At 43.5% G+C, this 27,785-nt stretch overlaps 1 protein-coding gene across 1 annotated transcript; it reads right to left on the reverse strand.

The window, feature by feature from the left end:
• Positions 1 to 4,023: 4,023 nt before the first annotated feature.
• LOC306967079 (uncharacterized protein) lies at positions 4,024 to 27,712 on the reverse strand. The gene is made up of 3 exons (XM_079561988.1): positions 27,524 to 27,712; positions 5,035 to 5,116; positions 4,024 to 4,606 (listed from the first exon to the last, which is right to left on the reverse strand). Exons 2-3 carry the CDS (start codon positions 5,088 to 5,090, stop codon positions 4,315 to 4,317), a joined length of 348 nt encoding a protein of 115 aa, XP_079418114.1. The 5' UTR covers positions 5,091 to 5,116; positions 27,524 to 27,712; the 3' UTR covers positions 4,024 to 4,314.
• Positions 27,713 to 27,785: the final 73 nt, after the last annotated feature.

A 27,785-nucleotide genomic window follows, 5' to 3' on the forward strand; every position in this document is an offset into this window, starting at 1 on the left:
ACAGTCTACCTGTGTTCGACCTCTGACCTCTTGTTCTTCTGTCTGACTGCTTGGTGTGGAGGTGGTGTAGCTTCAGCTCTCGTGAGCAGGTAAAAACCAAAACAATACTTTAGCGTAACTTCCCTCAGAATTGTTAGCCCTAATCTGAGCCCTGTGTTTGGTGCAGCTATGGGTCTGGGGTGCGCTTCAGGCGCAGTGCGAGATGGCGGTGCTGTAGGTGGGAGGTGTGGTTCCCCACGGGCCAGTACGCGAAGTATGACGTCCCCGCGTGAATGATGGATCCAAAAGCGGTATGTGCGCTGCACATGTGTAACATAGACCGGCGTATATCTCCTGTCAAACTACATTCATTTGATAATAATATCCCAGATACATGTGTAAAGTGCAATAATGCAAAAGGTACCCTGTATCACTGCATGTGGGAATGTGAGAAATTACAGGAATTCTGGGGGAGCATTGGACAGGCTAATAATACTATGCTAAACATTACAATACAAAGAAATGGCATCAGCTCTAGCATTAGAAAAAATAACCTATATTTTGAAAGGTAAAGGGGATTCATTTGATCAGATTTGGCAACCTTTTATTACTTATTTGGAAAGGGTGGATCTGTCACATATCTTGATGGAAAGTGGAGATTTGTAACTTCATAAGCATTGCATAGCATTTGGAGTTTTGGAGTGATTTTATTTTATTTTATTTATTTTATTAATTATTTTTCTCATAATTTTTACTACTGCACCTTTGGGGGGGGGGGTTGGTTTGTTGTGGTATGCTTGGGTCGGGCTGCCACTGTTTTGTATGCTTCCATACACTTATATTTTATTATTATTATCATAAATACATTTTGTACTTCTGTGAAAGCCTGTAAAACAATTCCTGCTTTTTGAGAAAATTCAATAAAAATATTGTTGAAAAAAAAAAAAAAAAAACATAGACCGGCGTAAGTTTAGAGGCTAACACTATTCATCTTTAGGAACAATTCGCCTGCATAACAACAACCACCACTGCTGCTTTGTGGACCCGGACGTGATGCCGAAGAGTGTCTCTGTGAACTGTCAAACGTGATAAACGGTGTTTGCCATCCCTGTTTGTTTTTGTTAAAGAAATGAACTGAACTGAACTGGAACTGAAACTAGTGACGACTGAAACTTAACTTATCGATCTAGAAAATAAATTGGATAAAACTATTGGAACGACTTGCCTCTTCAATGAACGAACCTGTGGTCCTTTCCTTTAATGTGGTACCTGTGTTAAGCTAAAGCCTTCCACTCTGTCACACAAGGACAGAGACAGCTAGCTAGCTGCTGGGACCGGCCGGGTAGCGAATTGTGCAAAGGGTAAACAGTTAAGATCGCAGATAAAATTTGCTAAAATGTCACCATAAAATACTGGATAAAAACAATAAAATGTGAATAAAAATAAATAAAGAAATAAGTGTGAGTAAAAGCACAGCTCTCGGCAACTCTACTGACAGGCGACTTAGCTAGTGAATCCATGACACAACAAAATCCATGAGATGCCCCTGGTACTATGCAATTGAAAAAAGCATAATACCCCCTCTTTAAGAAAGCTCTTCAATCCGTTCTGGCTCGGCTCCCAGATATCCAGAAATTAAAATTGAAGCCCTGGAATGCGCAAGGAATGTCCCCAAGAGTTCAATTGTGAAGTTCCAGACCCTTGTACGAAACAAAGTAAGTGCGAGGGTCTGGTAAAAACAAGGCTACATTTAAATAGAAACTAAATTAGAATGATCAATGAAATAATAAACAATATGACACCACAATGTACAATTATTACAAATGAATATATTCTCGTGAGCACTTACGTCTCTGCTTCCGGATGTCTTTCACCTGAACTGGAGCTGGACACACTGACAGTAGCAATAATTATGCAAAAAATTGAAGACGTAGAGTGACCCTAAAAGGAAGCTTTTGAAGTGATGTGCTTTTGATCAGAAACGTCGACAGGATGTTTTTCCTCCCTCACATTCATCTTGATAACACAGCAGCTTCTGTTTTGCAGAACAAACCAAACTAAGGCTAAAGTTCATGTGAATGTCCATAGGTCTATTAGTGAAAAAAACAAATGGTTTGCAGATAAGAGATAATATTCTACAACAGCCTTTTGTAAATGCCGAACATTATGAGCCTATGTACAGTAAGTAGTTCCTATTGCCACACTCTATCTCACATTGAATTTGATGTGTTTAAAACAGTATATTTTAGTGAAATTAAATCAAATATCAATACAGTATCCTCACTAACACCATGAAATCGGATTTTAAATGTTTTTCACTCTAAATGCTCATTACATTTTACAGAAGGGCCTCCTGAGTTGTTGGTCGAGTGATTTGGGGTCGCAGTCTGAAAAGTTTGGGAACCATTGCTCGAGACCAAGAGGCTTTTTTTCTGCCTTGTATGAATGCCAAACGTTTTGAGCCTATGCCTTTGAAAATACTGTTGAAGTAAGTAGTTCCTCTTGTACACCTGATGGCTGAGAGGTGACGAGGAAGTCGCCTCTGAGCTCATATTCCTCCCGCTCTGTGACATTCCTAAACTGAAGCTGGACTCTGAAAGTTGCAAACCTTGTGCACGTATGAAGTAGAGAAGTCGCTTGTATCTTACACACATTATCTCGATAACGCAGCTGCTGTTGTTTAGCAGAAGTAACCAAACAAAGGGTGTACAGTCTAGTTCTGAATGCTAAAATTCTTCTAATATTAAAATAACTGTCATTATTTTCCAAGAAACGTAAATTTAAGTGGGTTTCATTTCTCTGTTTCGCACTTAAAACGGGGCCCCCATCACTGACACACGGCACCAGGTTATTTCCACTATGTTCCCCCTTGTTCCACAGTCTAGACGCCTTGACCAGATCAGTTCTGATCCCGACCGCGGCCAATCACCCTTCTTCGCACTGAGAAAATAAAATACAAAAATAACTAAATGCTGCAAAAGTTGGAACATTTATCACAAAAAAAGAGAAGTAGCAACTTCAAGTAACTTAACAGGGCGGGTCAGTGTGATGTGGACCAGAAATAGGCGACGGCATCAACAGTTTTCCTTTTTTGGTCACATCTTTATTTGACCAGAAATGAATGACAGAGCTGATCTACATAACATGTTTATTTAGAAAAAAAATATCTGACAGGACCAAGAATCAAGTTTGAATTCCAGGTGTTACTTAACAGTATGTAAAACTCTCACTTAGATCTTCAACTGCCACTACTGTCTGTGTAAGCTCTTAAAGTGATAGTCTGTAAGTTTAAATATTTCACAAATTTAATAGATTGTGTATAATTGACCGTCTGGGTCCGACATTTAAGGTAACGTAAGTAATATTAAAAATATTTTTTTCTAAAGCTCCTCCCTTTGCTGATTTCAGCAACTAATCAGAATCCGCGGGATGCCACTTTGACCAATGAGACGAGCTTTACCTGTGAACCGGCCTGTCAGGTCCAATCAGAGGAGAAGGGGGAGGAGCTTGATTGTTTACTTTTGAAAATTCTGTTCCTGCACTAATTTTGCAAACTAGAAGGTCTTCACTTTCAGATTTCACTCTTTCTCTCCTTACTTTGCAAACTTACAGACTATCACTTTAATCATACAGAATCAATCCATGAAACATCAATAAAAATCGTAGCTGCAGCCTAGATCTGAACATTGTCAGAGTTGAGGCCTGTCTCACTGTCACACTGACTGTGGGACTTTGGCAAAATAACTCAAAGCTTCAGATAAACCAAGTATTCTCTAATTTAAACAATGAGTACATTTTGGGGGGAGTTTATTGTGTTTGAAATGAGAGAAAATACCATGAGAGAAGCACAGAAACATTTGGTATTTTGAGATAATTCATATACAAACATTTACACTTCTTAAGCATCTTAATTTGAAACAGAGCCATAACATGTGCAATAAAACTTAATGAAATAAAAAATAAAACAGTGTAATCCGGTTCTGGAACACAGATGAATGTGTTGAGAAACCCCTGTACATACACAGTCACATTGTTTGGGTTTGAAAACTACATGGTCGTCTATGAAAGCGCATGGACTTGTCACTGCTCCTACAGTGGAAAATCTAAAGTCTGGAAAAGACACAGCTCTCCCAAACGCCCCTTTTGTGTGGAGCGCCCTCCGCTGGAAGAAAGAGGAATTATCCATGACAATGTAACATTTAAGACACTATTTTCTTTCTTTTAGCAAATGACAAGTTAAGAAATCAGAGCTTGTCCAATGAAATTAAATAAAGAAGAAAAAGATTAATAAAGAAATCAAGACCCTTATTGTTTTGAAGTGAAGCCCAATAATAATTACATTTTTTGCTTTGGCTTAAACTTTACTTGGGCATATTCACACTCTGCTTCTTTGTGAGCGATGCTTGTCCTGCCATCTCCCACAGTGCTCCTCTGCTCCTCCAGGTAGGAGCTGCACGATGGCTGTGCTTCACTTTGAGGATCACTTTTGGTCTTCCAGGTCACATTGGAGTAAAGGACATCGTCTTGGCTGCTGCCTGCGGCACTTCCAGCTGCGTCTGCGTCCTCCGCTTGTTGCTCCCTGGCCTCGGGAGAAGACGGAAGCTTCCTCAGGCGAACAGCCATGGATCTGCGAAATAAAAGAGATGGATTGGTGAAAGCCACATTCAATCAGTCTAAGTATATGTAACCACAAGACAAACATCAGCATGTTTGATGAAATGAGGTGCTCGATTCAATTTTCGTCACCACACAATAATATTAACAAATATTATAGGACAGTGATTTATGTTTTAACAATGCACAGCTCTTGGAAAGGAAATGTTAAAAGAGGTTTGCATATTGCTCTTAAAGCATAAGCATTACTATTATTTTGAGACAGTGAATTATTTTTAAGGGTAATAAAGTGAATTACAACTGCTGCTACTGATGAAAGCTCATGAAACTGAAGTCTGAAGTTTAAGACGCGCTCTGAGCTGGGGGTTAAGTCCTGACATAAGACCTTTAGAGTCCGTGTGGTTGAAGCTTAAATGAGTTGAGATCACAGTGACCTCATACCTGATAACAAACAGCAGCACCAACACAAGCAGCACCAGAACAGCAATCGAAACCATCAAGACTGGAGTCAGCACATCTGATCCTAAAGATGATTAGAGACAAGCAATAATCAGAATTCAAGTACACATTCAAGCATGGTTAGAAGTGATTTTCTTTGTCTTGAATTAGTATTGAAAAATTAAAACAAGCTGTAAATCCCACAGTGTAGAAAAAAAGTTTATAAGCCGTCAACAATACTTAAGTGCTGGATTTTTTTTTTTGGCCTTACATCTAAAAAGCTTCATCAGCAGCGTGGACACCCCTCAAAAACAATAGCATTACAATGACTGATGCCCAGGAATGGTGACTGACCTTGCTGCTCTGGTGCTTTATAAGTGGAGAAAGTAAATGTTTGTGCGTCAGATCCCAGAGAGTTGCTGCTGTGACAGAGCAAAGAGGCTGGATCTTTCCACTGAGCGTCTTTAACAGTGATGATGCTCCTCACAGATGTGTCGCTCAGAGCTTCACTGGTGATGGAGATGTTTGTTGCAGAGACTCCTGGGAAATACCACTGTATCAGGGGAGAGGGGTTCCCCTCAGCCTCACACTGACAGCTCATCTGTGTCCAGTTGGAAGAGCAGTTGGAAGAGCTCACGATCTTTGGAACAACTGCAATGACAAGAATGACGAAGAAAATACAAACAAACATGAAATTAAAAAAAAAAAAACATACACTGGACATTCAACTGAGTGACAGTGGAGTTCTTAGATCCTACGTCATTCTCAGCTTCACAGTAAGCGGCAGAAGTATCTTAAAGGAATAGGCCACCGTTTTTACATACTGAGATATGTTCTTACCTTAGCTTAGACGAGTTCTTTAGGACCTGTCTGGCCTTCAGTCCCGTAAACACAGCGCAGACGGCGTTAGCATTTAGCCTCTCCCTCTCTCCTCTATAGCTCCAAAACTGGTCAAGATAGAAGCTACCAAGCTCTTCCACATTTTCCCTATTTAAATATGGTTACGTGAAGTGTTCCACTACAAAGTAAACGTATTTATTTATTGCTGTGTGAATGTGAGCAGCCGACAATAGTGCATCCGCACAGTAAAGTGAAGATTACTGTGCGGATGCCAAACTACTCCTGGTATTACTACGCCTTACAATATAGTTCCCCCTTTTATCCGCTTAGAAAATCCACTTTGTTCAATTTTGTGTAATTATACTTTGTAGTGGAACACTTCACGTAACCATATTTAAATAGGGAAAAGAACTTGTCAAAGCTAAGGTAAGAACATATCTCAGTATGTAAAAACGGTGGCCTATTCCTTTAACAGGTTTTAATGTTTAAAATAGCTGAGTTTCTGATCAGAGCGAACACTTGTATATCAGCAGTAGAGCTGTACAGGGGAGTGGCCGTCACTGCTGCACTTCAGTGTCACAGACGGGAAGGAATCAGGCTGGAAATAGCTCTGTTGTTCTCACGCGGGAAATGCTGAAACTTGTTTTTGAATCATCTGACAAGACTCATAACAGCAACATCGTGGCACTTCAATGACACACTGAGTGAAAGATATTCAGAGAACCTTTGACTAACAATTACACACTCATTCAATAGAATAAAGGAAACTTACATTTGAGTTTAATCTTTAACTGAGCCGTAAGAAATAACACAGATATAACATCTCCCCTGCTGTAGAGCGCAGAGCAGGTGATGTTCTTCTCATGGTGACTGTGAGAGGCAGTGAAGTTCAGAGTGGACACTTTGACAGAGGGGTTGTTCTGTTTCTTAAACGTCTCCTGGACGTCCCCCAGGTCAGGGCTCCATGTCAGAGTGGGAGGCAGAGACAGACAGGGGACAGGAGCAGAGCACTGCACACTCACTGACTCCCCCTCAGTCACACTCAGAGTGGGCGGAGTCAGGGTCAGAGCGGGCGGGGCACCTGGGACAGACACATCATCACCACAGGAGCAAGTCACAGAAAAGTCATGAAAGATCAGTGAAATACACACCTGTGACTTTAATATTTACTGTGGGATTTTTAAAGGTCCATTTCAAGGGATTGTCACACTGCAGTCTGAAGGAAAACGTCCCATGATGTTGTTGGTGATTGATGTTGTACAGAGTTGTGGTGCAGCTCTTCTGGGTTAAGTCTCCTGTCTGTCCTGTAAAACCTTTCTTCCGTATATCATCTATCCATAGAGCTTTGCAACCGCTGTTTAAGTTATTCTTATGATCATCCCGTACAGTGAAGGAGCAGGTTATCGTGACACATGAGCCGCTCACAGCCTCTATTTGTTCCGTCAAAGACACACTGAACTCTTCACCCAGGGCACCTACAAAACACACATTATTATTATACTGAAAACTGAGTCAAACTCAGACGTGTCTAAATAAAGTGAACGTACCGCGCAGCAGGAAGCCGCCCACAAGCAGAACATTCAAAACACCAAACATCTGCATGAACGGACAAAAATAAGTTTATAGTTCCATAGATATTAATTATTTTTTGGATCTCACATAAAAACTGTAAAGATGGAATGTGTTTTCTGCTTATTGAGTTCTTACACATGAAAGTAAAGAGTTTATGACGGCACAAAACAATAGAAATGAAATAGTAAAACACGAAACCACAAAAAATAGGAAATCACTTTCTGATCAAAAATAATCCAGCTGCAAGTTTTAAACATTTACATTTTCACATCTAAAAAAGTTAACAGCAAATAGTGCTGATAATTAAAGTACAGTTGTTTTGTACAATTATTACCAAAACTACATGGATAGAACATATTCTTGTGAGCACTTACGTCTCTGCTGCCTGATGTCTTTCATCTGAACTGAAGCGGGACACGCTGAAAGTTGCAATAATTATGCATAAATTGAGGAAGTCGGGCGAACCGAAAAGGCAGCAAAGTGTGAAGTGACGGTGTCCAAAAAGCCGTGTGAAGTGCTCTTGATAAGAAACGCTGACCACATTCATGTTGATAATGCTGCAGCTTCTGTTTTGCAGAAGGAACCAAACTAAGATTACAATCTCATTCTGAAGGAGCAATGGTCAACTGTCCCAGTGACATCATACTGTGATACTGTATGTGTGCATGTGTGTATAGCACACGCTGTATAGAAGTGCATATTTGCATTTACAAGCACCTGTTTCTCTCCCCAATGCACTAAATTCTCCGATAGGAAAAATATGTTTTACACATCACAAAAACTGTAATAAGAATATTTGTGCTTTATTCCAGAAAGAGCTTGTATCTACTCCCCATGTTGTATCATATTGGACCCAATTTGTAGGTAATATTTCATGGAAAAATATATGGACACTTCCCAACAAATTTCTGATAACAAACAAAGTAAAAGAGGTTTCGTACAAAATCATCCATAAATATTATCCAGTTAATTCTTTTATGACTAAATTCAAAAGGGACATTGATGTGAAGTTAACTGCTCTTTTTGTGGAGATCATCCAGAGACAATACAACATTTTTTTTGGACATGTTCTTATCCCAAGAAATTCTGGAAAGACTTATGTAGTTTTATAATTGGACATCTATACAAGGACTTTACATTGAAATGGGAAAACATTATTTTTTGTTTCTTCAGAAAGCAAAAGAATGAAGATATCTATTTTATTATTAATTTACTTATCCTTTTGTCCTAATTTTATATTCACAAATGTAAATACTCTAAGCAGAAACCCAACTTTGCACATTTTTTTAGTGATACTCTCTCATATATCAAGATCTTGGAAGGTTCTGATAACAAAAAGGCTCTAAAAACTATCAGTATTTGCTCAAAATATAATATATTTGTAACTGAATAATTGTATTGTACAATTCTGTTACCCCCTGGCATACTTTGTATACTCGTATACTTTTCAATAAAAAATAAATAAATAAATAAAAATAAAATAAATAAATAAATGTGTGTATAGCAGTGCCATAGCAATGCGTGTGTAACAGCACAGAGAAACAACCTGTCTAACTTATGATGGTAATATAGGCCTGGAAAGTAACGAGACGACAAGCAGCTTCATTTGTGCCTGTGCCACAACACACTGGTGTTAAAAGAAGGTTTTGGACGATACAGCCATTGTGGCATGCATAAAAAAGGGAGAGGAGAGCGAGTATAGGCAGATGGTGGAAGATTTTGTGCTCTGGGCAAGGAGGAACCAGCTGAAGTTGAATGTCCAGAAGACCAAAGAGGTCTGGAGATGGTGCCGTCCTACAAGTACCTCAGGGTTGTGTTGGACAATTAGCTGGACTGGACCACCAACACGGACCATCTCTACAAAAAAAGCCAGTCCAAACACAGACCATCTCAACAAGAAAAGGCAGTCCAGGCTGTACTTCCTCTGGAGGCTGCGCTCATTCAACATCTGCTCCAAACTGCTCAATATGTTTGATCAGTCAGTGGTGGCGAGCGCACTCCTCTATGCTGCTGTGTGCTGGTGTAGCACCAGCAAGAAGAACATCTCCCGGCTGAACAAAATCATCAAAAAGGCCAGCTCTGTGGTGCAGCTAAAGCTGGGCCCCTGGGAGGACGTGGCTGAGCAAAGGACTCTGTCCAGACTGCAGACCATTAGAACAATGCCTCACACCAGGCCTTCACAGAGAGGAGGAGCACGTTCAGCATTAGACTGCTGTCCCAGCACTGCTCCACAGACAGACTGTGGAAGTCTTTAGTCCCTCGTGCTATTAGACTGCATAATAACTCTCTTACTTAGCCAAGAGTTTCAATTTGAATTGATGTATAACATATTTATTTATTGCTGTGTGAATGTGAGCAGCCGACAATAGTGCAATTTCCTTTGGGATCAATACATCTTCTATCTATCTATCTATCTATCTATCTATCTATCTATCTATCTATCTATCTATCTATCTAGAAGACAAAAGACAGGACAACAGCGTGCATGACAATTTGCACAAAATACAGGGAGCATTATATGTGAAAACTTTATCTTATCAATTTATATTTAGATACCCTAACCCTACAGAAAAGGAAATATGTGCAGTATATTCTTTTACACCCTCTACAGCTGTCAGAAGGAGGAAGCAGCAGGTATGAAGTTACCAAACACAACATCCGGGATCAGGGCATCTCCAGGTGTCTGTATAGAATATTGTGATGTCACATGTATTGGAACGCCAATAAATAACTTGTATAAGGACACATTCAGAAATAATCAAGAAATTATGGCTGCCAAGCGTTTTCAGTCTGTGCACAGGCCCAACGCTTGAATGGGTTTCTCACACTCCTAAAGTATGGTTGGACTTTACTCAAAATAAACAGATCTTGACTTAGTCTTTAGTCTCTGTCCCATTTATTTCCAAGCAGTAAAAACCTTGAAAACACACACACAACATGTGTAAGTATTTACATTCAAGTTAAAATTCATAAAATTAACATGCCTCGTAAGTAGAATATATGCATAAAATACAGCAAGTAGCAATATGTTGTAGTATATAAATATATGGAATTTTTACCGCTTTAAAATATTTAAATGAATCAATGATACAATTTTATAGATTTTAGCGAAATTAATTAAATGTAAATAATTTATTGTTTTAACCATTCGGTATAAAATCTTAGACTTTGTATATTTTACAAATAATCATTAGTAATTTGGTCATGTTTACATTTTAAAAAGTAATATTTAAAGGTGGGGTATTGTGTTTTTTTCAGGCACAGTATACTCAAATAACTATGCTGCCCGAAATTGTTTGGAAAATGCAGTAAATATGAAAAACAACTTGACAGACATTTCTCTCGTAGCAACACTTGTCCTGACACTGCTCTTAGGCCTCTGACAAGCCCTTTCAGTACGCCATCCCAGCATGCATTGTGGCCGTTAACTACTGTATTTCTGTGCACTGTATCTGGCTAGGCTATTTGGCAACGCAGGATATTGTGCAAGCATACGGACAAGATCATAGTTCCGAACCAGAGAGTGATTTTTCGGAGGAACCAGATGGTACTGATACTTGTGGATCAGGGGTCTGAAGTTAAAGGACCTATATCATGCAAAATCAACTTTTTGGAGCTTTTAGCCATGTTATTATGCTATGTCCTTATAAAAAAAAAAAAACGTGACTTGAGTGAGGGCTGAACCTCACCATAGTAGCCTAAAGTAAAACAAAAAAATCTGCAAATGCTAATGTTTTACATCTGTGGTTCTCAAGTGGTACAGCTTCGGGGCCCACCATTACAAGCGGCAACCCAAATGAAACTGTATTTTGCCATATATCGTATAAAATACTGTATTTTCCACACAGGTTTTCATTGAACAAATAGTAGATACGGTTTTAAAGGTCCTATATCATGCTATTTTAGCCATTCCAAAGTTAAGTATAGGCATTTATATAATATGATATATTGTACCTCTACCATTATGGAGCACTCATTTTTGTGATAAATATAAATGTTTTCTGGAGGTATTTTTCAAACCCGGAAGACACAACGCTTCGATTCAGTTAACTCCGCCCCCTCTCTCTCCGCACATACTTTACCGCAATATAAATAAACAGCAATAAGTGAAGTTACTTCACAATGCAGTTATACGGAGTTGACATCTGCAACACAGCTTCATAAATGGCTAACACACATGCTAATATGCTAACACACATGCTAATATGCTAACCCGCGTTTGGATTGACTCACCGCTCTGGTCCATCGCTGTTTACATTATGGGACTCGCGTTGGTTATAAAAGTTAATCCACTTTGATTCTGGTGAAGGTTCACCAAACATCCATCAGTGACAGTCACAGAAAAACACCATTTTGGTGATAGTCGCTGAATCCCGGAGAAAAAAAGCCAGACGTAGCCAAACGCGCTTCTTTTTCTCCGTGACATTATCGTTAGGTAAGAATAAAGAACAGGTGTGTCCAGTTATAACGAGCTCCATCTTCACAGCTGCAGCGCAAACATGACGTCTGTTCAGACGCTCAAGGGTGTTTGTTTTGGCCACAGCTGACCTGGAAGCACCTCGGGCACATCCTTTTATTTTTTATTATTATTATTATTTATTTTTTTTACTCTTTGTTTCTCTCTTACGACAGAAATAATGAAAACGCTGTTTTACAAATTAAAATCAGGCCGCAAGCATAGAATTAAGACATTACATTACAGACGTCGAGCACTTCCGTTCCGCTGTTACGACACAACTGAACACTCAGTCGTTCACCAGGAGAGGGCGGAGCCTCAGAGAGCAGGATTCAGGAGGATTACTGAGAGCTGCGTGAATGAAGCCACAAACCACTCTGGGGGTGTTTTTGATAAGGAAATAGCATAACATGGCTAAAAGCTCCAAAAAGTCGATTTTGCATGATATAGGACCATTAAGAGATCAAAACATAGAAAAAAAATCACGGGGTGGCAAGCAGGGTCAGGGATAATTCCTGGGGTGGCAGCACAATTTACAATGTCATATGTTTTTAGTGGCAAGTTTTGCTTGATCGCAAGGCAATTTTTCCGTTTAGATTCAGGCTGGGCCTCCCAAAATTATATACAAATAGTAGCATTGTCCATTATATAAGTAGGGGGTTTATAACTGGCTCCTTCTTTCGCTATAAAGTTTTTATATTCTTTGCCCTGTCAAAAAAGTAAGTCAATCAGTAAATCAGTGGGGTGGCAGCTGGGGTGGCAAGACCTTTACGAGCTATCCTTCTAGATCCGCCCCTGCTCTGTCCTGAGGCCGGACGCTCTTGACAGTTTGGGGGAGATTGAGGTTGGAACATCATTTGCATTTGTGCAGATATTTTGGCCCAAAGCAGCTGAGCTTACAAATGACTGTGTGGCACTTTTATGATTTGATATACAAGCTCACTTCTTAGCCAAAGTGTAAGGAGGGGTTTGTGTCTATGGCTTAAATGGGGTGATAATGGTCGAGTGGTAGAGAATATTGGTGGCGAGAGCGGTTGGTGTGACCAAAAAGAGGCAAACAGTTAAAAAGGTATACAATTTATTAATAAATTTAAATAAAAATGGACAATAAAAATCTGCAGTACAAAGGTTAAAATGTCAAGTTTAAAAATAAGGCACGAGCACTATTAAAAACTAAGTTAAACGAAAGGGAGAGTCCGGGATCGTCCCGTCCAGGCCAGATCCGCCTGCGAAGCCTGTGCACACAAGAACACAACAGCCAGTACGGAGAGTCTCGGAAGGTGGTTACTTCACTCGGCCGTAGCGGCACTTACGCGCCAGGCAGGGCTTCTCCACCCTGCCGCTGAGTCTTCAGATCGTGCGTTATAGCCGCGCGCCTCTTCTCGACAGGCGCCACACCACTCCGAGACGGACACCTCCCTGGACCACAACACAAGAAAAGGGGCCAGCACACAGCAGACAGGCTCGACGCCAACGCCAGAGGCGATCTTGAATTAAAAGGCCGCTGCAGGGTAGGCTACTCACACGCCGGGCAGAGTTTCCTCTGCCGCTGCGTGTAGGAGATAGCACGACACTCCCCGGTCCGCCAGCCTGATCCCCCAGATCCAGCCGTTTCCCGTGCGCCTGCACCTGTCGGAACACGCAGAGGACAGCGCGAAGCCCACGCACAAACACCCCCCAAACCCGGGACCGAAGGCCCACAACGAGCACCACTACGGAATATGTATTCTACTCACGGGCAAGGCAGGGTTCCCCCTGCCGTTGCGTGTGATCAGCGTCGTGGTGCTCAACCCGGCTTGGTCACGGGATGTTGCCGTGCTCGCGCTGCTGCTCGTGCTGGTGCTGGTGCTGGTGCTGGTGCTGCTGTTGGTGCTCTCTCCCTCCGATGCTCGCCCCGTCTTTTGACTCCCGTTGTGTAGCCCCAAACACTCCTTTTATCCTCCCTGGAGCGCCGTGGCACAGGTGCGTTAATTGCGGGCGCAGCGGATTGGACAACTATTCCACCCGGGACAAGGTTGCCGTGGCGACAGGCCAGGTGCGCAAAACTAAAAACATGCATTTAAAGGTGCAGCAACAAAAACACAGCAAACGTAAAAACAAACAAGGCCATGTCCCAGGCACCAGGTTACATCCCCCCACACCTTATAGTTGCCAGTCCCTGCAACACACAACTAGTCTCTATAACGTGTCGGCGGTTGTCCAAGGTTCGCACGTACAGAACGGCGGGGCACATTGTCCATCAACGGTGGCTCAGGCGCTACTGGTGGAAATCCATAAAACATGGGCAGCTCAGGCCCTTGAGCTTGAGGGGATAGTTCTGATTGAGGTGGCTCAGGTTCAAGCGGAGGTGCCGTGCATACTTTAAGAGCATTCCGGTGTACAGTCTGTTCACGGCCACCTTTCTCAGGACGCACTCTATACACAACTCCAGTATCCCCCACAGAGTCCAAGATTACAAAAGGTTTGGGGTCCCACCAAGTACCAAGCTTACCCCTCCCCTCCCTGCGTCTATTTCGCAGCCACACACGTTCCCCAGGTACCAGAGGCAAGGCTTTAGCTCTTTTGTCAAACTGCTGTTTGTGTTGGGAGGCCGAATCAGCTGCTTTTTGACGCGCAATGTTGTAAGCAAAGGTGAGTTTGTTATGGTGGTCTTTCACCCATCCGGCTGGATCGAACTGAAGCTGCTGGGAGCCCAAACCTAAGCCTACGTCTACAGGCAGTCGAAGGTGCCTACCGAACATCAAAAATGAGGGTGCATAACCGGTGGCACTGTGCACCGTGTTATTGTAGGCGTGGATCAACTCAGGCAAGTAGTTTTGCCAACAGCGTTGCTTCTCCTCTTCCAAAGAACGGAGCATGTTTAACAAAGTTTGGTTGAACCGTTCGACGCTACCATTACCGGCGGGATGGTAAGATGTTGTTCTGCTTTTAGCTATGTCGTACAAGTCGCAGAGTTGTTTAATTAAGGCAGACTCGAAATTTGGACCACGATCGGAATGAAAGCGCGCAGGACAGCCAAACTGCTGTATTATATGCTTCCAAAGCATTTTTACTGTCGTTTGTGCGGACTGGTCAGTGGTGGGTATAGCCCACGCAAAACGGGTGAACAGGTCGGTAGCAACAAGAATGTTCTGGTAGGTATCAGTGGGTCGGCCTAAAGTTAAAAAGTCTAACCCAATAATCTCAAGTGGGTAGGTAGCGGCAATTGGGTGGAGTGGGGCTCTAGGCTCAACGCGGCTTTTCTGCAGGCTACACATGACGCATTTTTCGTGCAACGCGCGTACCTCCCCCTCCATGCCCGGCCAATAGAACTGTTGTCGGATCCGGGCCAAGGTCTTGTCGGCGCCAGAATGAGCCCCAGCCTCATGAGTCCTCCTCCAGACCTCTTCACACCTGGAACTCGGACATACAACCTGATGGTGTTCCTCATGGGTCAGTTTATCAACGAAACTCCGGTACAGTACATCATCCCTCACCAACAACCTTTTCCATTGTTGAAGCAGCTTTTGGGCCTTTACGGGGAGGGCCAGGCGGTCCGGGCGCTTTGGGAAGCTCCTCCTCAAAACGTACTCCTTGACAGGCCGGATGTCCGGGTCAGCGTGTTGGGCCTCCTTCCACCCATCCTCGGGCACCACCTCGACGGCAGCCGTTGTAGGTAGCCCCGTGACCTGTCTTACAGGGACAGGGAATCTGGACAGTGAGTCAGCATTGGCGTTACTTTTACCTGAGCGGTATTTCACAGTGTAGTTGAACGAGGCAAGCTGTGCCACCCAGCGTTGCTCTACCGCTCCAAGGTGCGCAGTTTGCAGATGGGCCAGAGGATTATTGTCAGTGTAGATTGTGAACTCTGCTCCTGTAAGAAAATCTTTAAATTTTTCAGTCACAGCCCATTTAAGGGCCAACAATTCGAGTTTGAAGGAGCTATAGTTCGCATCATTTTGTTCGGTCGGATGTAGGCTTCTACTGGCATACGCTATCACACGTTCATGACCATCCTGAACCTGTGATAGTACAGCGCCGAGCCCTTGATTACTAGCGTCCGTATACACAACAAAGGGCTGGTCATAGTGGGCGTATGCAAGGACAGGGGCTTGGGTAAGAGCCGTTTTCAGAGCATCAAACGAGGACTGGCACTCCGGGGTCCATAAGACTTTCTTAGATTGTGACCGCTTATCAGCAGGGATGCCAGTCAACAGTCTATTCAGAGGACGCGCCACCTTCGCAAACCCTGCTACAAAACGTCTGTAGTACCCAGCTAGACCGAGGAACGCTCTAACCTGTTTAATGGTTGTTGGGACAGGCCAATCCAGGACCGCTTGAACTTTCCCTGGGTCAGGCTTCACACCGTGTTGATCCACCACATGTCCCAGGAACGTTACCTCCCGTTGGAGAAGCCTACACTTGTCTGGACGCAGCTTCAGGCCGTGGCGCCACAACCGCTCAAACACCTGGTCGAGATGCTGAAGATGGGAAGCAAAGTTAGCAGAGTAGATAATGATGTCATCTAAATACACTAATAGTGACTCTGCTATCTGTCCATTCAAACACTGCTGCATTAGCCGCTGAAACGTCGCCGGCGCATTACAAAGTCCGAACGGCATGCGTTCAAATTCGTACAGGCCAAGTGGGGTGGTAAATGCAGTTTTTTCTTGGTCGTCTGGATGCATTTCGACCTGCCAGTAGCCACTGGCTAGGTCCAGGGTCGAAAACCACTCGGACTGGCTTAAGCTGGTTAGTGTCTCTTCAATGCGAGGTAAAGGAAAGGCGTCTCTATGGGTTACAGTATTTAGTTTCCTATAGTCCACGCAAAAGCGCCAACTACCGTCCTTTTTGCGCACCAGGACTATAGGGGCAGCCCAGGGACTACAACTCTCCTTAATCACTCCTTTGTCAAGCATGCTAGATATGAGGGTCTTAATCTCTTTGTACAACATGGGTGGTATTGGACGGTACCTCTCTCGTGTGGGGGCAGCGTCTCCTGTAGGGATCCTGTGCTGCACCAGGTTAGTCCGGCCAAAATCTTCCTCATGCTGGGCAAACACCTTCTCCCATTTCTGCAGAAGGGCGCATAGCTCTCCCCGTTGTTGTTCAGACAAATCCGGTCTATCCCCAAACATGCTCACCTCCGTCGGTGGTTCCGAACTCGGGGCAGAAACTGCAGCATCTACCAGGGTCACTTGCACAACATCATCCTCTTCCAGAGACAGGGTTAGATCATTAGAGCCATGCACGTCAGAGTCATCAATGCAGTAGAGGCGACCTAATTTTTGAAAGCGACCTATAGAAACACTATACGGATGGGGATTACAAACACGCACAGGAACCCTACCTTTCCTCACTTCAACCAGGGCCTTCGCAACACCTACGTCACTACCGCAAGCATCTGGCATAGCTTCTAAAAGGGCACAGTAGTCTGACCCACGCGGACCCCTTTTTGTACGACCCCACAACAACAACTCACTCTGTGGAGGGACTGTGAGATTACGTTTGGACGCTAGTCTGACATATCCTACTAGACCATCCTCAGCAGGGGCAACCTGGACATAGCGGCAGGTGGCGAACGCATCCCTCCAGGCCTTCTGTTCTTTAAAGGCTCGTGGAAGCGCAGACCCCCTAGAACATTTAAACAGGTTATCCCAACAAGCCATGATGACATTCATACCAATAATGAAAGGGTGTGTGCACTTCTCATCCTCAACAATTACCACTCCTCGTCCCGGAACTTCAATACCCTCAACCTCTAGGTCTAGTACGGTATAACCGATGTAAGGTATTTCTAATCCATTAGCAGCCCTTAGTCGGAACAAGGTAGGGGCCTTCCCAAGCTTAGCTTGTGTGAAATGCTTATTAAACACACTCTCTGCCATCAATGTAACCTGAGACCCAGTGTCTAACAGTCCACTTAATTCAACTCCCTCAATGACTAGTCGTACAGTAGGGCATCGGCCGACGAATGTTTCAGAGGCCCTCGTTGGTGATGGTGGGTTAACGAGCCCTGCTACTCGGACCTCAGCAGCAGGGGTGGCTAGTTTAAAGCCGGTTCAGGTGTAGCAGTACCTCTACAATACCGGGCTATGTGGCCGGCTTTCCTACAGTGATGGCAGATGGGTCTACCTTGCTCGTCCCGACCGTTGTTTGGTCTGGGTGTGTACTGCCGGTTCCATGTCGGATTCGGAGAACTGGGTCGGGGTGATCCTTGCTGCAGCAGTGGTTTGAGCTCTGCAACGATGTCTTGTGTAATACCTTTCATCTGCGCTTTCACATCGTCCATGATCTCACGTTTTAATTGGTCCTTCCAGTCAGCATCGGGTGGGGGTCTAGGAGAGCCATATTGTTTATTGATAACTGAGCATGTTACCTCTGGTTGTGTATGGCCATATTCCGAGTCCAGCTGCAAAGCTTCCAAGCGCAAGTCAGCGAATTCCATGTCAGGGTTGCGGCGAGCGTAGACTTTCAGGGCTTGGGCTAGAGGGCCATCACGGAGTCCGAGCAGCAGTTGGTCCCGCAAAGCACTTCCGGAGGGGGCATTATCAGCGTCTTGACGTTGCAATCTACAATACAATTCGCGCAGCCGCAAAATGAAGGATTGCACAGGCTCTTCTAATCCTTGTGTACAGCTAAAGAATTTCGACCTCAAGATTGGTACTGGTGTCTGGTCACCATAAAGAGAATCTAAATAAACAAAAATTTTAGCTGTCTGATCTTTTTCGTCAGCATCTAAAACTGTAATTTGCCGTTTTGCCTCTCCAGTTAGCGCTCCCAACACAATGCTTACTTTCCTTGCCTCTGTTAGATCCTGAGTACCCAAAAGCCCTTTAATTTGTTCTTTCCAATCACAGTACTTTAAATCGCCGTCTGGCCCTTTAAATTTTGGAAGCCAAGGCGCCCCGGGGTACACGGGCATCATCATGTTTGCTCTTATTGGAAACACCAGCTCTCAGGAAAATGAATCCTTGCCGACAACGCCAAATTATGTAAGGAGGGGTTTGTGTCTATGGCTTAAATGGGGTGATAATGGTCGAGTGGTAGAGAATATTGGTGGCGAGAGCGGTTGGTGTGACCAAAAAGAGGCAAACAGTTAAAAAGGTATACAATTTATTAATAAATTTAAATAAAAATGGACAATAAAAATCTGCAGTACAAAGGTTAAAATGTCAAGTTTAAAAATAAGGCACGAGCACTATTAAAAACTAAGTTAAACGAAAGGGAGAGTCCGGGATCGTCCCGTCCAGGCCAGATCCGCCTGCGAAGCCTGTGCACACAAGAACACAACAGCCAGTACGGAGAGTCTCGGAAGGTGGTTACTTCACTCGGCCGTAGCGGCACTTACGCGCCAGGCAGGGCTTCTCCACCCTGCCGCTGAGTCTTCAGATCGTGCGTTATAGCCGCGCGCCTCTTCTCGACAGGCGCCACACCACTCCGAGACGGACACCTCCCTGGACCACAACACAAGAAAAGGGGCCAGCACACAGCAGACAGGCTCGACGCCAACGCCAGAGGCGATCTTGAATTAAAAGGCCGCTGCAGGGTAGGATACTCACACGCCGGGCAGAGTTTCCTCTGCCGCTGCGTGTAGGAGATAGCACGACACTCCCCGGTCCGCCAGCCTGATCCCCCAGATCCAGCCGTTTCCCGTGCGCCTGCACCTGTCGGAACACGCAGAGGACAGCGCGAAGCCCACGCACAAACACCCCCCAAACCCGGGACCGAAGGCCCACAACGAGCACCACTACGGAATATGTATTCTACTCACGGGCAAGGCAGGGTTCCCCCTGCCGTTGCGTGTGATCAGCGTCGTGGTGCTCAACCCGGCTTGGTCACGGGATGTTGCCGTGCTCGCGCTGCTGCTCGTGCTGGTGCTGGTGCTGGTGCTGGTGCTGCTGTTGGTGCTCTCTCCCTCCGATGCTCGCCCCGTCTTTTGACTCCCGTTGTGTAGCCCCAAACACTCCTTTTATCCTCCCTGGAGCGCCGTGGCACAGGTGCGTTAATTGCGGGCGCAGCGGATTGGACAACTATTCCACCCGGGACAAGGTTGCCGTGGCGACAGGCCAGGTGCGCAAAACTAAAAACATGCATTTAAAGGTGCAGCAACAAAAACACAGCAAACGTAAAAACAAACAAGGCCATGTCCCAGGCACCAGGTTACAAAAGCGTATGAACGCTGCCCCTTGGCTGGTGCAGCGTCCTTAGGGTTGGTTTAAACCTCCTTAACCCCCACCTGAACCGAGCACAGTATCTCCGGTTTGGCTTTGTCCAAATCTAAAAGCTTCTTGAACAAAGCTTCAAAAATAAAATAACGACAAAAATGAGAAGAAAACAGAGATGAGAACACAACAGAAAATAATAAAAAAAGTTACCTGGAAATGCCACAAGACAAAAAGCGACAACTCAGAGAGAAAGTGGCAAAAATGTGACCAAAAAAGCAACAAAGGAGCAATAAAAATGTAACAAGAATGTCTTAAAAAAGGCCACAAAAATCAACAAAAGTGCAGCAAAAAAAGTGACAAAAACTCAAAGAAAAAGTGGCAAAAAATTAGATGAAAAATAACGACAAGGTGGCAATACAGTAAGGAAAGAATAACAGTTTAGTAGGTCTTTCAAATGTGGCGGTACACTGGCCTATAGACTGTACGTTTTTAGATTTGGTAAAGCCGAACTGGAGAAAGTGCGCTCTGTTAAGGCTGGTGGTAAAACAGAAAGGATAATCCACTGAGCACAAAAAACAGAAAAATGGAGGTCGAGTTCAGATTCTGCAAAAATGTCCTATATCAGTAGAAAAATTATAGAATCCTCACAAAAGTATTTATTTGTAGCTCAGTGTTATTAATATAACACATCTTCCCTCTGTTCCCTGCGTATGGGTGAAAAAAAATTATGTAATGCCATGACATGACAAATCTATTATAGAAAACGCTATCTCAATGGCCGCCGCCTGGGCGCCGCCATGTTTATTTCCCATACCGACTCGGAAGCTAAGCAGGGAAGTGCCTGGTTAGAACTGGGATGGGAGACCGTTTGGGAACACCAGGAAGCCTGGCGACAGTACTGAGTGCGTGCGTGGTTGGTGGTGCTGCTGTCCGAGGACAACCCGCTGTCACAAAAACGCGAGTGCACGAGATCTGACTGCCGTGCGTGTGCGCGCATCCAAACAGGGCGATGTGTGTGCGCGCACGTGTGTGTGTGTTCGTGCGTGTGTGTATGTATGTGTGCGCGCGCATCCAAACAGGGCGATGTGTGCGTGTGTGGGCTTGTGTGTATGTGTGTGCGTGTGCGTGCGTGTGTGTGCGTGCCCAAAACCTGCTCAAACACGAGCCTCTAATCAAACGCGCTGCTCCGACTGATTTATCCTCCGTGTGAGTAAAAGCGAAAATGAAACTACAACTTCACGAGCGTATGGCCTGCACTGCGTAGTTTTTTTTCTTTCTTTTTTTTTCTTTGCTGCTGTACCATTTGTTTTCTATTTTGCTTTCACGTATTGTGAGCCCAGAGGTACATTTTATTCTAAAGCAGCTTGGAAAGCATTGCCAATTTTATTGTAAGGTTATAAATACTGTCTAATAACGATAATTAGGCAATTTCAGTTCAAAACCTACTCATTATTTGTTTGATTGTACGCTACCGTGATGCACCAAACCACGAGTCCTGCACCGTGACCCAAACCGTTAGAGCTGAACCCCTAATATTTCTCCATAATTATTCCACTGTCTCTTGAATCCTGCTCCCCGAGTTTAGCGAAAATATTGTCGTAGTTTATAAGAAAGGAGTGCGGGTGCATCAAACACTCCAATTGCAGTTTGTTTGAAATTGTTTTTTGCCTTCATTCTTTTACTCATTTGTAGTGGCCATAGTTTTTGGAATGGGTTGGGAACCACTGCTCTACAGCTGAACTGTGTGATGGGTTGGACATTTCTTTGTAATCACTCATAATCTCAGAATATCAAATGTGGAGACTAGCGAGGCCCGGCCGAAGGCCGGGTCTCAGCTAGTAAATAAATACATAAATAAATACCAAGCAGAGACACAAAATTATAAAGGCCCTATACTATAATTTATTTTTTATTAATGGAACAAAATTTGTTGGGTTTTTTGTAAACAAAAAATAAATGGCAGTAAATGCACTGTGCATCTAATTATTTACACAGCATTTGTTTCAAATGTATGAACTTGGACGAGTTTAGCATTTCTGTGGCCATGCAAGTTGTGAAACGTGCCAATAAACTCATCTCTGAGAAGAATTTGGTGCTAGGATTTTTGGAGCGTTATGAGTTTGGAAACAACTATTGAATTTATGCGCTCTGGCTTTGTTTGTGTATATTAAAAAGCAGGTTTAGGGCTTTTAATCATTTTCTCACACTTCATTGAAGTAATAACTAGTTCATATATCAAGTGAAAAGCCCAGTTTCATTGTTTGGGAAGTGTAATGCAAGCTTAGGCCAATACAAACAAGTTTCAGGATTTCTCTAGTAGTTCAGTAGTTTCCATCTCTTAAAGGAATAGGCCACCGTTTTTAAATACTGAGACATGTTCTTACCTTAGCTTTGACGAGTTCTTTAGGACCTGTCTGATCTTCACCCGTGCCTTCAGTCACGTAAACACAGCACAGACGGCGTTAGCATTTAGCCTCTCCCTCTCTCCTCTATAGCTCCAACAGGTCAAGATAGAAGCTACCAAGCTCTTCCACGTTTTCCCTATTTAAATATGGTTACGTGAAGTGTTACGCTACAAAGCATAGTTACACAAAATTAAACAATGTGGATTTTCTAAGCGGATAAAAGGGGGAACTATATTGTAAGGCGTAATAATACTATCTTCACTTTACTAGGCTACACTTTTAAGAGAAGTTATATCAGAATTGAACAGATGCCATTTTTTTTTTATTCAATATTATTTTACATTTTTATTGCACTGTCAGTGTCCATTGTAGACGGAACAGCCCAGGTCCAAAAGCTCCTCAATGCTTGTGCTTTATTCATTTATGTATTTTCATTTAACAATAGTATTGAGATGTTACTTATTACTGCAGTTTAATGGTCTCTTTTGGTCTTTACTTCAGCTCCGTGTAGGTTTTCTCGTGTGTTTGTACTGCGTCTGAACAGATGCCATGTTTGCACTGGAGGTAGTGAAGAAGGAGCTCTTTCTAACCTACTCTGGACGCCTGGTCTTTTTTCTTACCTAACAATAATATCAAGGAGAAAAAAAAAAGAGTGTTTGGGTACGGGAGGACAGGACTTTATTCAATCTTCCTAAAGAAGAGGCCACTCGCCAGAGGTTGGAATTTCTTTCCGGGATTCAGCGACTATCAGCCAAAATATTGTTTTTCTGTGACTGTCACTGATGAATGATTGGTGAACCTTCACCAGAATCAAAGTGGATTAACTTTTATAACCAACGCGAGTCCCATAATGTGAACACCCTATGGAGCGGCTAGGACAGAGCGGTGAGTCAATCAAAACGTGTGTTAGCCTGTGTGTTAGCTTGTGTGTTAGCCTGTGTGTTAGCTTGTGTGTTAGCTTGTGTGTTAGCTTGTGTGTTAGCTTGTGTGTTAGCTTGTGTGTTAGCTTGTGTGTTTGCCATTTGTGAAGCTGTGTTGCAGATGTCAACTCCTTATAACTGCATTGTGAAGTAACTTAACTTATTGCTGTGATATTTATATTTCTTACTGCTAATAATGCATGGGCGGAGTAGCTCAGAGAGAGGGGGCGGAGTTAACTGAATCAAAGCATTGTGTCTTCCGGGTTTGCAAAATACCCCCAGAATGTACTTATATTTCTCACAAAAATGAGTACTCCATAGTAGGAGAGGTACAATGTATCACATAAATGCCTATAGTTTACTTTGGGATGGCTAAAATACCATGATACAGATCCTTTAAAGAGGTAACATTTTTAAGGTTCGAGGTTCAGGCCAAGATAGCCGACTTCCTATAGAGTTTCGTCCGTGAATGGTGCATTCATGGACCACCGTACTAAGTGGTCCGTGAGTTCCCCATAACCAGCGCGAGATGTACTGCTGCATCTTTTGAACACTTGTTACAAGCTTGTACAATAAACCACCAGCTCTTTTTCAGGAAGTTTTGTGGTGTTTTATTTATGTCAAGGCGACATTACAGACAAATTCTTCAGGATTTTGCCAAAGTGGAATCATGGATCTGACAACCTCTGGCACACGGTGAGCTCCCTGATGCATGTCACATCAAAATGGTGTGGTGGTGTTGTGGCACTTGAAGGCATGTGTGGTTTGTTTATAGGAAAGTGTTGTTTTGGAGTCAGTTGTACATGGATAATGGTGTTATAAGAAAGGTATAGAGTTACTGTACAGCTTACATGTGCTGCTGGCTCTGAAGAGGTCGGCCTATGAGTAGGGATCGCATGTTTTATAGTGTCAGTGTACTTATTAATCCACTTTCAAATAAGCTCTTGTTTTGAAAGCAGTCATATGAAAAGTGCCTCGAACAAACTGAGCAGATCACTGACATCAATCTCAGACATAAAAGGAGAGAAACTCATGGTGTGGACCTCACACCAGGGTCCATAAGGGTGGGAGGCAGTTCAAATCCAAACAGCAGCTCGGGGCGGCTATTCTGATGTCCAGTTTAGAAAGTCTGAGAAAAATGTAATTTGCACAATAATTTGGAACACACTGTACAGTATAATACACAACCATGTGAAACAATACACAAAAATAAACAACCCAAATTTCCATACTGCATGCAGGCCCACCTTAATGTACCCATAGGCCCCGGGCCTGGGGCTTAAGCAGAATTGTAGGCCCCCCCCAATATTTTTTTTAATCGATATTAATACCGTTGATAGTTTCTCTAATTGATACGGTTCTTTATAGTTTTGCTTATCAATTAATTAAAAAATGTGCTATAAATTATAGCATATATGTGCTTCTTTTTTTTATTTAAACAGAAAAGCATTTTTATAAAAGCTAATGTAGAATGGTTATTAAATTAACGGGATTTAAAGCCATTTCAGTGGGGCAGACCACTATTTTTTATGAACGAGGGTCGAAGGATATTCTCAGCCCGTCATAGTTTCTGAATGATACGAGTGATCGCAAAAGCACATGTTTCAGCACGTGCGCTTTGTTTTGGCTCTTAATAACGTACATAAAGAAGACAGATTCAGACGGGCTCATTACAATGTGTAGTGCGGATCCTAAAACAGCGCGGACGTTTGGGATGGTGCGAGCTGTGCGTGTATCTGCAGGTGTGTATCTGCAGCGGCTCCGTGCCTGCAGGTTATATAGTATAAAGTGGCTGCGGCGCAAAGCGGATCAATAAGAGGCGTCGCTAATGAAGTATCACGCGGTTCTGATGGATTACTCATCAGAACCGGTTCTCCTTGTAGATATACTCGTTTCCGCTCCAGTGGGACAAAGAACCAATACGAGCAGAAGAAGAGCTTCTGGGTTGCCGACCCCCCCGTGATAGGCCCTTGAATACGGTAAGTCCCTGGGCTCCAGCCCCTGCGAGCCCATTGGTTAAGGCGGCTCAGACTGCATGTAAACGCAGTACACCCGATGTTAACACAGTACACAGGAGTGGAGCCACACTTAGGGACTTTTCAGGATTTTTGACATAGGGCCTCATTTCCTACTTATTCAGTGTGTTGCTGTTTCCGGAGATATATTTTTTGTAATTCATGCAGTTCTTATACTTGAAGAGTTACGTGGCTCTAGGCTAGTGCATTTCTACGGTAGCAGCTAGCCTGCATTAAAAACTGTCTGACACACTCCACAGAGCACCTGAGGCAAATGATATAAATGTTTATTTTTTTTTTCTCATTTTAACCGCTTTGCATTTAAAATAACTTATATTTGAGCAGCATCTGCTTCGTGGTTGTATAAGCTACGCAGCGGCGGAGTGATCTGCTGGAAAATAGTCCCTCAAAATGTGATCATTCATGTGATGCAAGGTCAATTATATTCTAAAAATTATTCTATAAACACAGACATTTATATGGTTAGTCTGGCGTTATAAGTGATTTGCCTCAGGTGCTCTGTGGAGTGTGTAAGACTGTTTTTAATAAAGGCTAGCTGATACCATAGAAATGCGTTAGCCTTGCACTAGCCTAGCGCCACGAAACTCTTAAGGTCTGCATGAATAGCAAAAAAAAAAAAATCTCCTGAAATCAACAACACTCTGGATAACTAGGAAATGAGGCCCTATGTCAAAAATCCTGAAATATCCCTTTAAGGCCTATTCATACTCCACAAGTTCTCGCGTCTTGTGGAGTACGTATAGGCCTTTAGTCTCACCAGCGGTCCCTTCAGTCAATGAGGTGAGTTATCAATCCCGCGCACACTCTGGGCGTCTGTGGTTCGGAGCGGGTGTGGTGTGAAGGCGGACAACCTTGGGCCGAACTAATCGCCCTTGGATGCCTCTTTTATGCCTGAAGGAAGAACGAATATGCGCTGCGTGAGGACGTTTGGATTACTGCTCTGACGAGGCAAAATGGATCAACTTTAAAGCATCAAAGGTATGCCTCTCTTTCTTTCCTCTCTCTTACACGGACTGAACTAACATTGGAGTGAGTGCAGTTGGAACTGGGGCGGTCTCTGCTCGACCCACAGAGCGCTCCAACATGTGTGAAAACGGCCTCTTACTTTATAGTAAGTTTTGACAATCGCTTTGCGCTCCTCTCCATGTCTGCTCAGCTCCTGTTCAAACTCATTCTGGTCATAAATCTATTGGCCTGTTGCTGCTGTAAACTTTACTTGGGCATATTCACACTCTGTTTCTTTGTGAACGATGCTCTTCCTGCCATCTCCCACAGTGCTCGATGGCTGTGCTTCACTTTGAGGATCACTTTTGGTCGTCCAGGTCACAGTGGAGTAAAGGACATCGTCTTGGCTGCTGAGTGCGGCACTTCCAGCTGCGTCTGCGTTCTCCGGCTGTTGCTTGTTGGTCTCGGGAAAAGACGGAAGCTTCCTGAGGCGAACAGCCATGGATCTGCGAAATATATGAATATGTCATTTTTAGACGGGCCCTGAGCTAAGGAGTAAATGTAAAAGGCTAAACCCTGACATAAGAGCTTTAGAGTCTGTGTGTTGTGAAGCTTGATTGAGTTCAGATCACAGTGATCTCATACCTGATAACAAACAACAGCACCAACACAAGCAGCACCAGAACAGCAATTGGAGCTATCATGACTAGAGTCAGCACATCTGGTCCTAAAGAAGAATGGAGAAAGGTTAGAAGTGAATTCCTTCATCTTGAATCAGAATTAATAATACAACGACCAAGAAACAGAGGTGTCCAAACGAACAAATGCATCACTAAAACACATTGTGACTGCCCTCAGAGCTCCAACAGAAGTCACAATTGGCAGAAATCTTGCAGGACGACAGTGTTTTGGCAGAAGAAAAACCTGCTTGACGCACCAGTCATTCCGACTAGTCCAAGGCAGGGAGACGAATGTATACCAGTGTCACCAATCTGTGTTCTATAAAGCTACTCTAGTCTCTACAAACCTTTATTGTTTAGACAGTGCCAGTTATTGTCCCTCAGGAATATTTTTTGACTTTGTTTGTGGAAGTTATTTTAATAATTGGACCTTGATGCTCAGAGTTTGGACGCCACTGCCATAAAACAACAACATGACAAACATCATTTACCAGGAACGCTCTGCTGATCTGGTGCTTTATCGAAAGTGAAGAAAGTAAATGTTTGTGCGTCAGATCCCAGAGAGTTGCTGCTGTGACAGAGCAAAGAGACTGGATCTTTCCACTGAGCGTCTTCAACAGTGATGATGCTCCTCACAGATGTGTCGCTCAGAGTCTCGTTGGTGATGGAGATGTTTGTTGCAGAGACTCCTGGGAAATACCACTGTATCAGGGGAGAGGGGTTCCCCTCCGCCTCACACTGACAGCTCATCTG

This window comes from Gobius niger (genome assembly GCF_951799975.1).
Source record: "Gobius niger genome assembly, chromosome: 8".
Taxonomy (NCBI): Eukaryota; Metazoa; Chordata; class Actinopteri; order Gobiiformes; family Gobiidae; genus Gobius; species Gobius niger.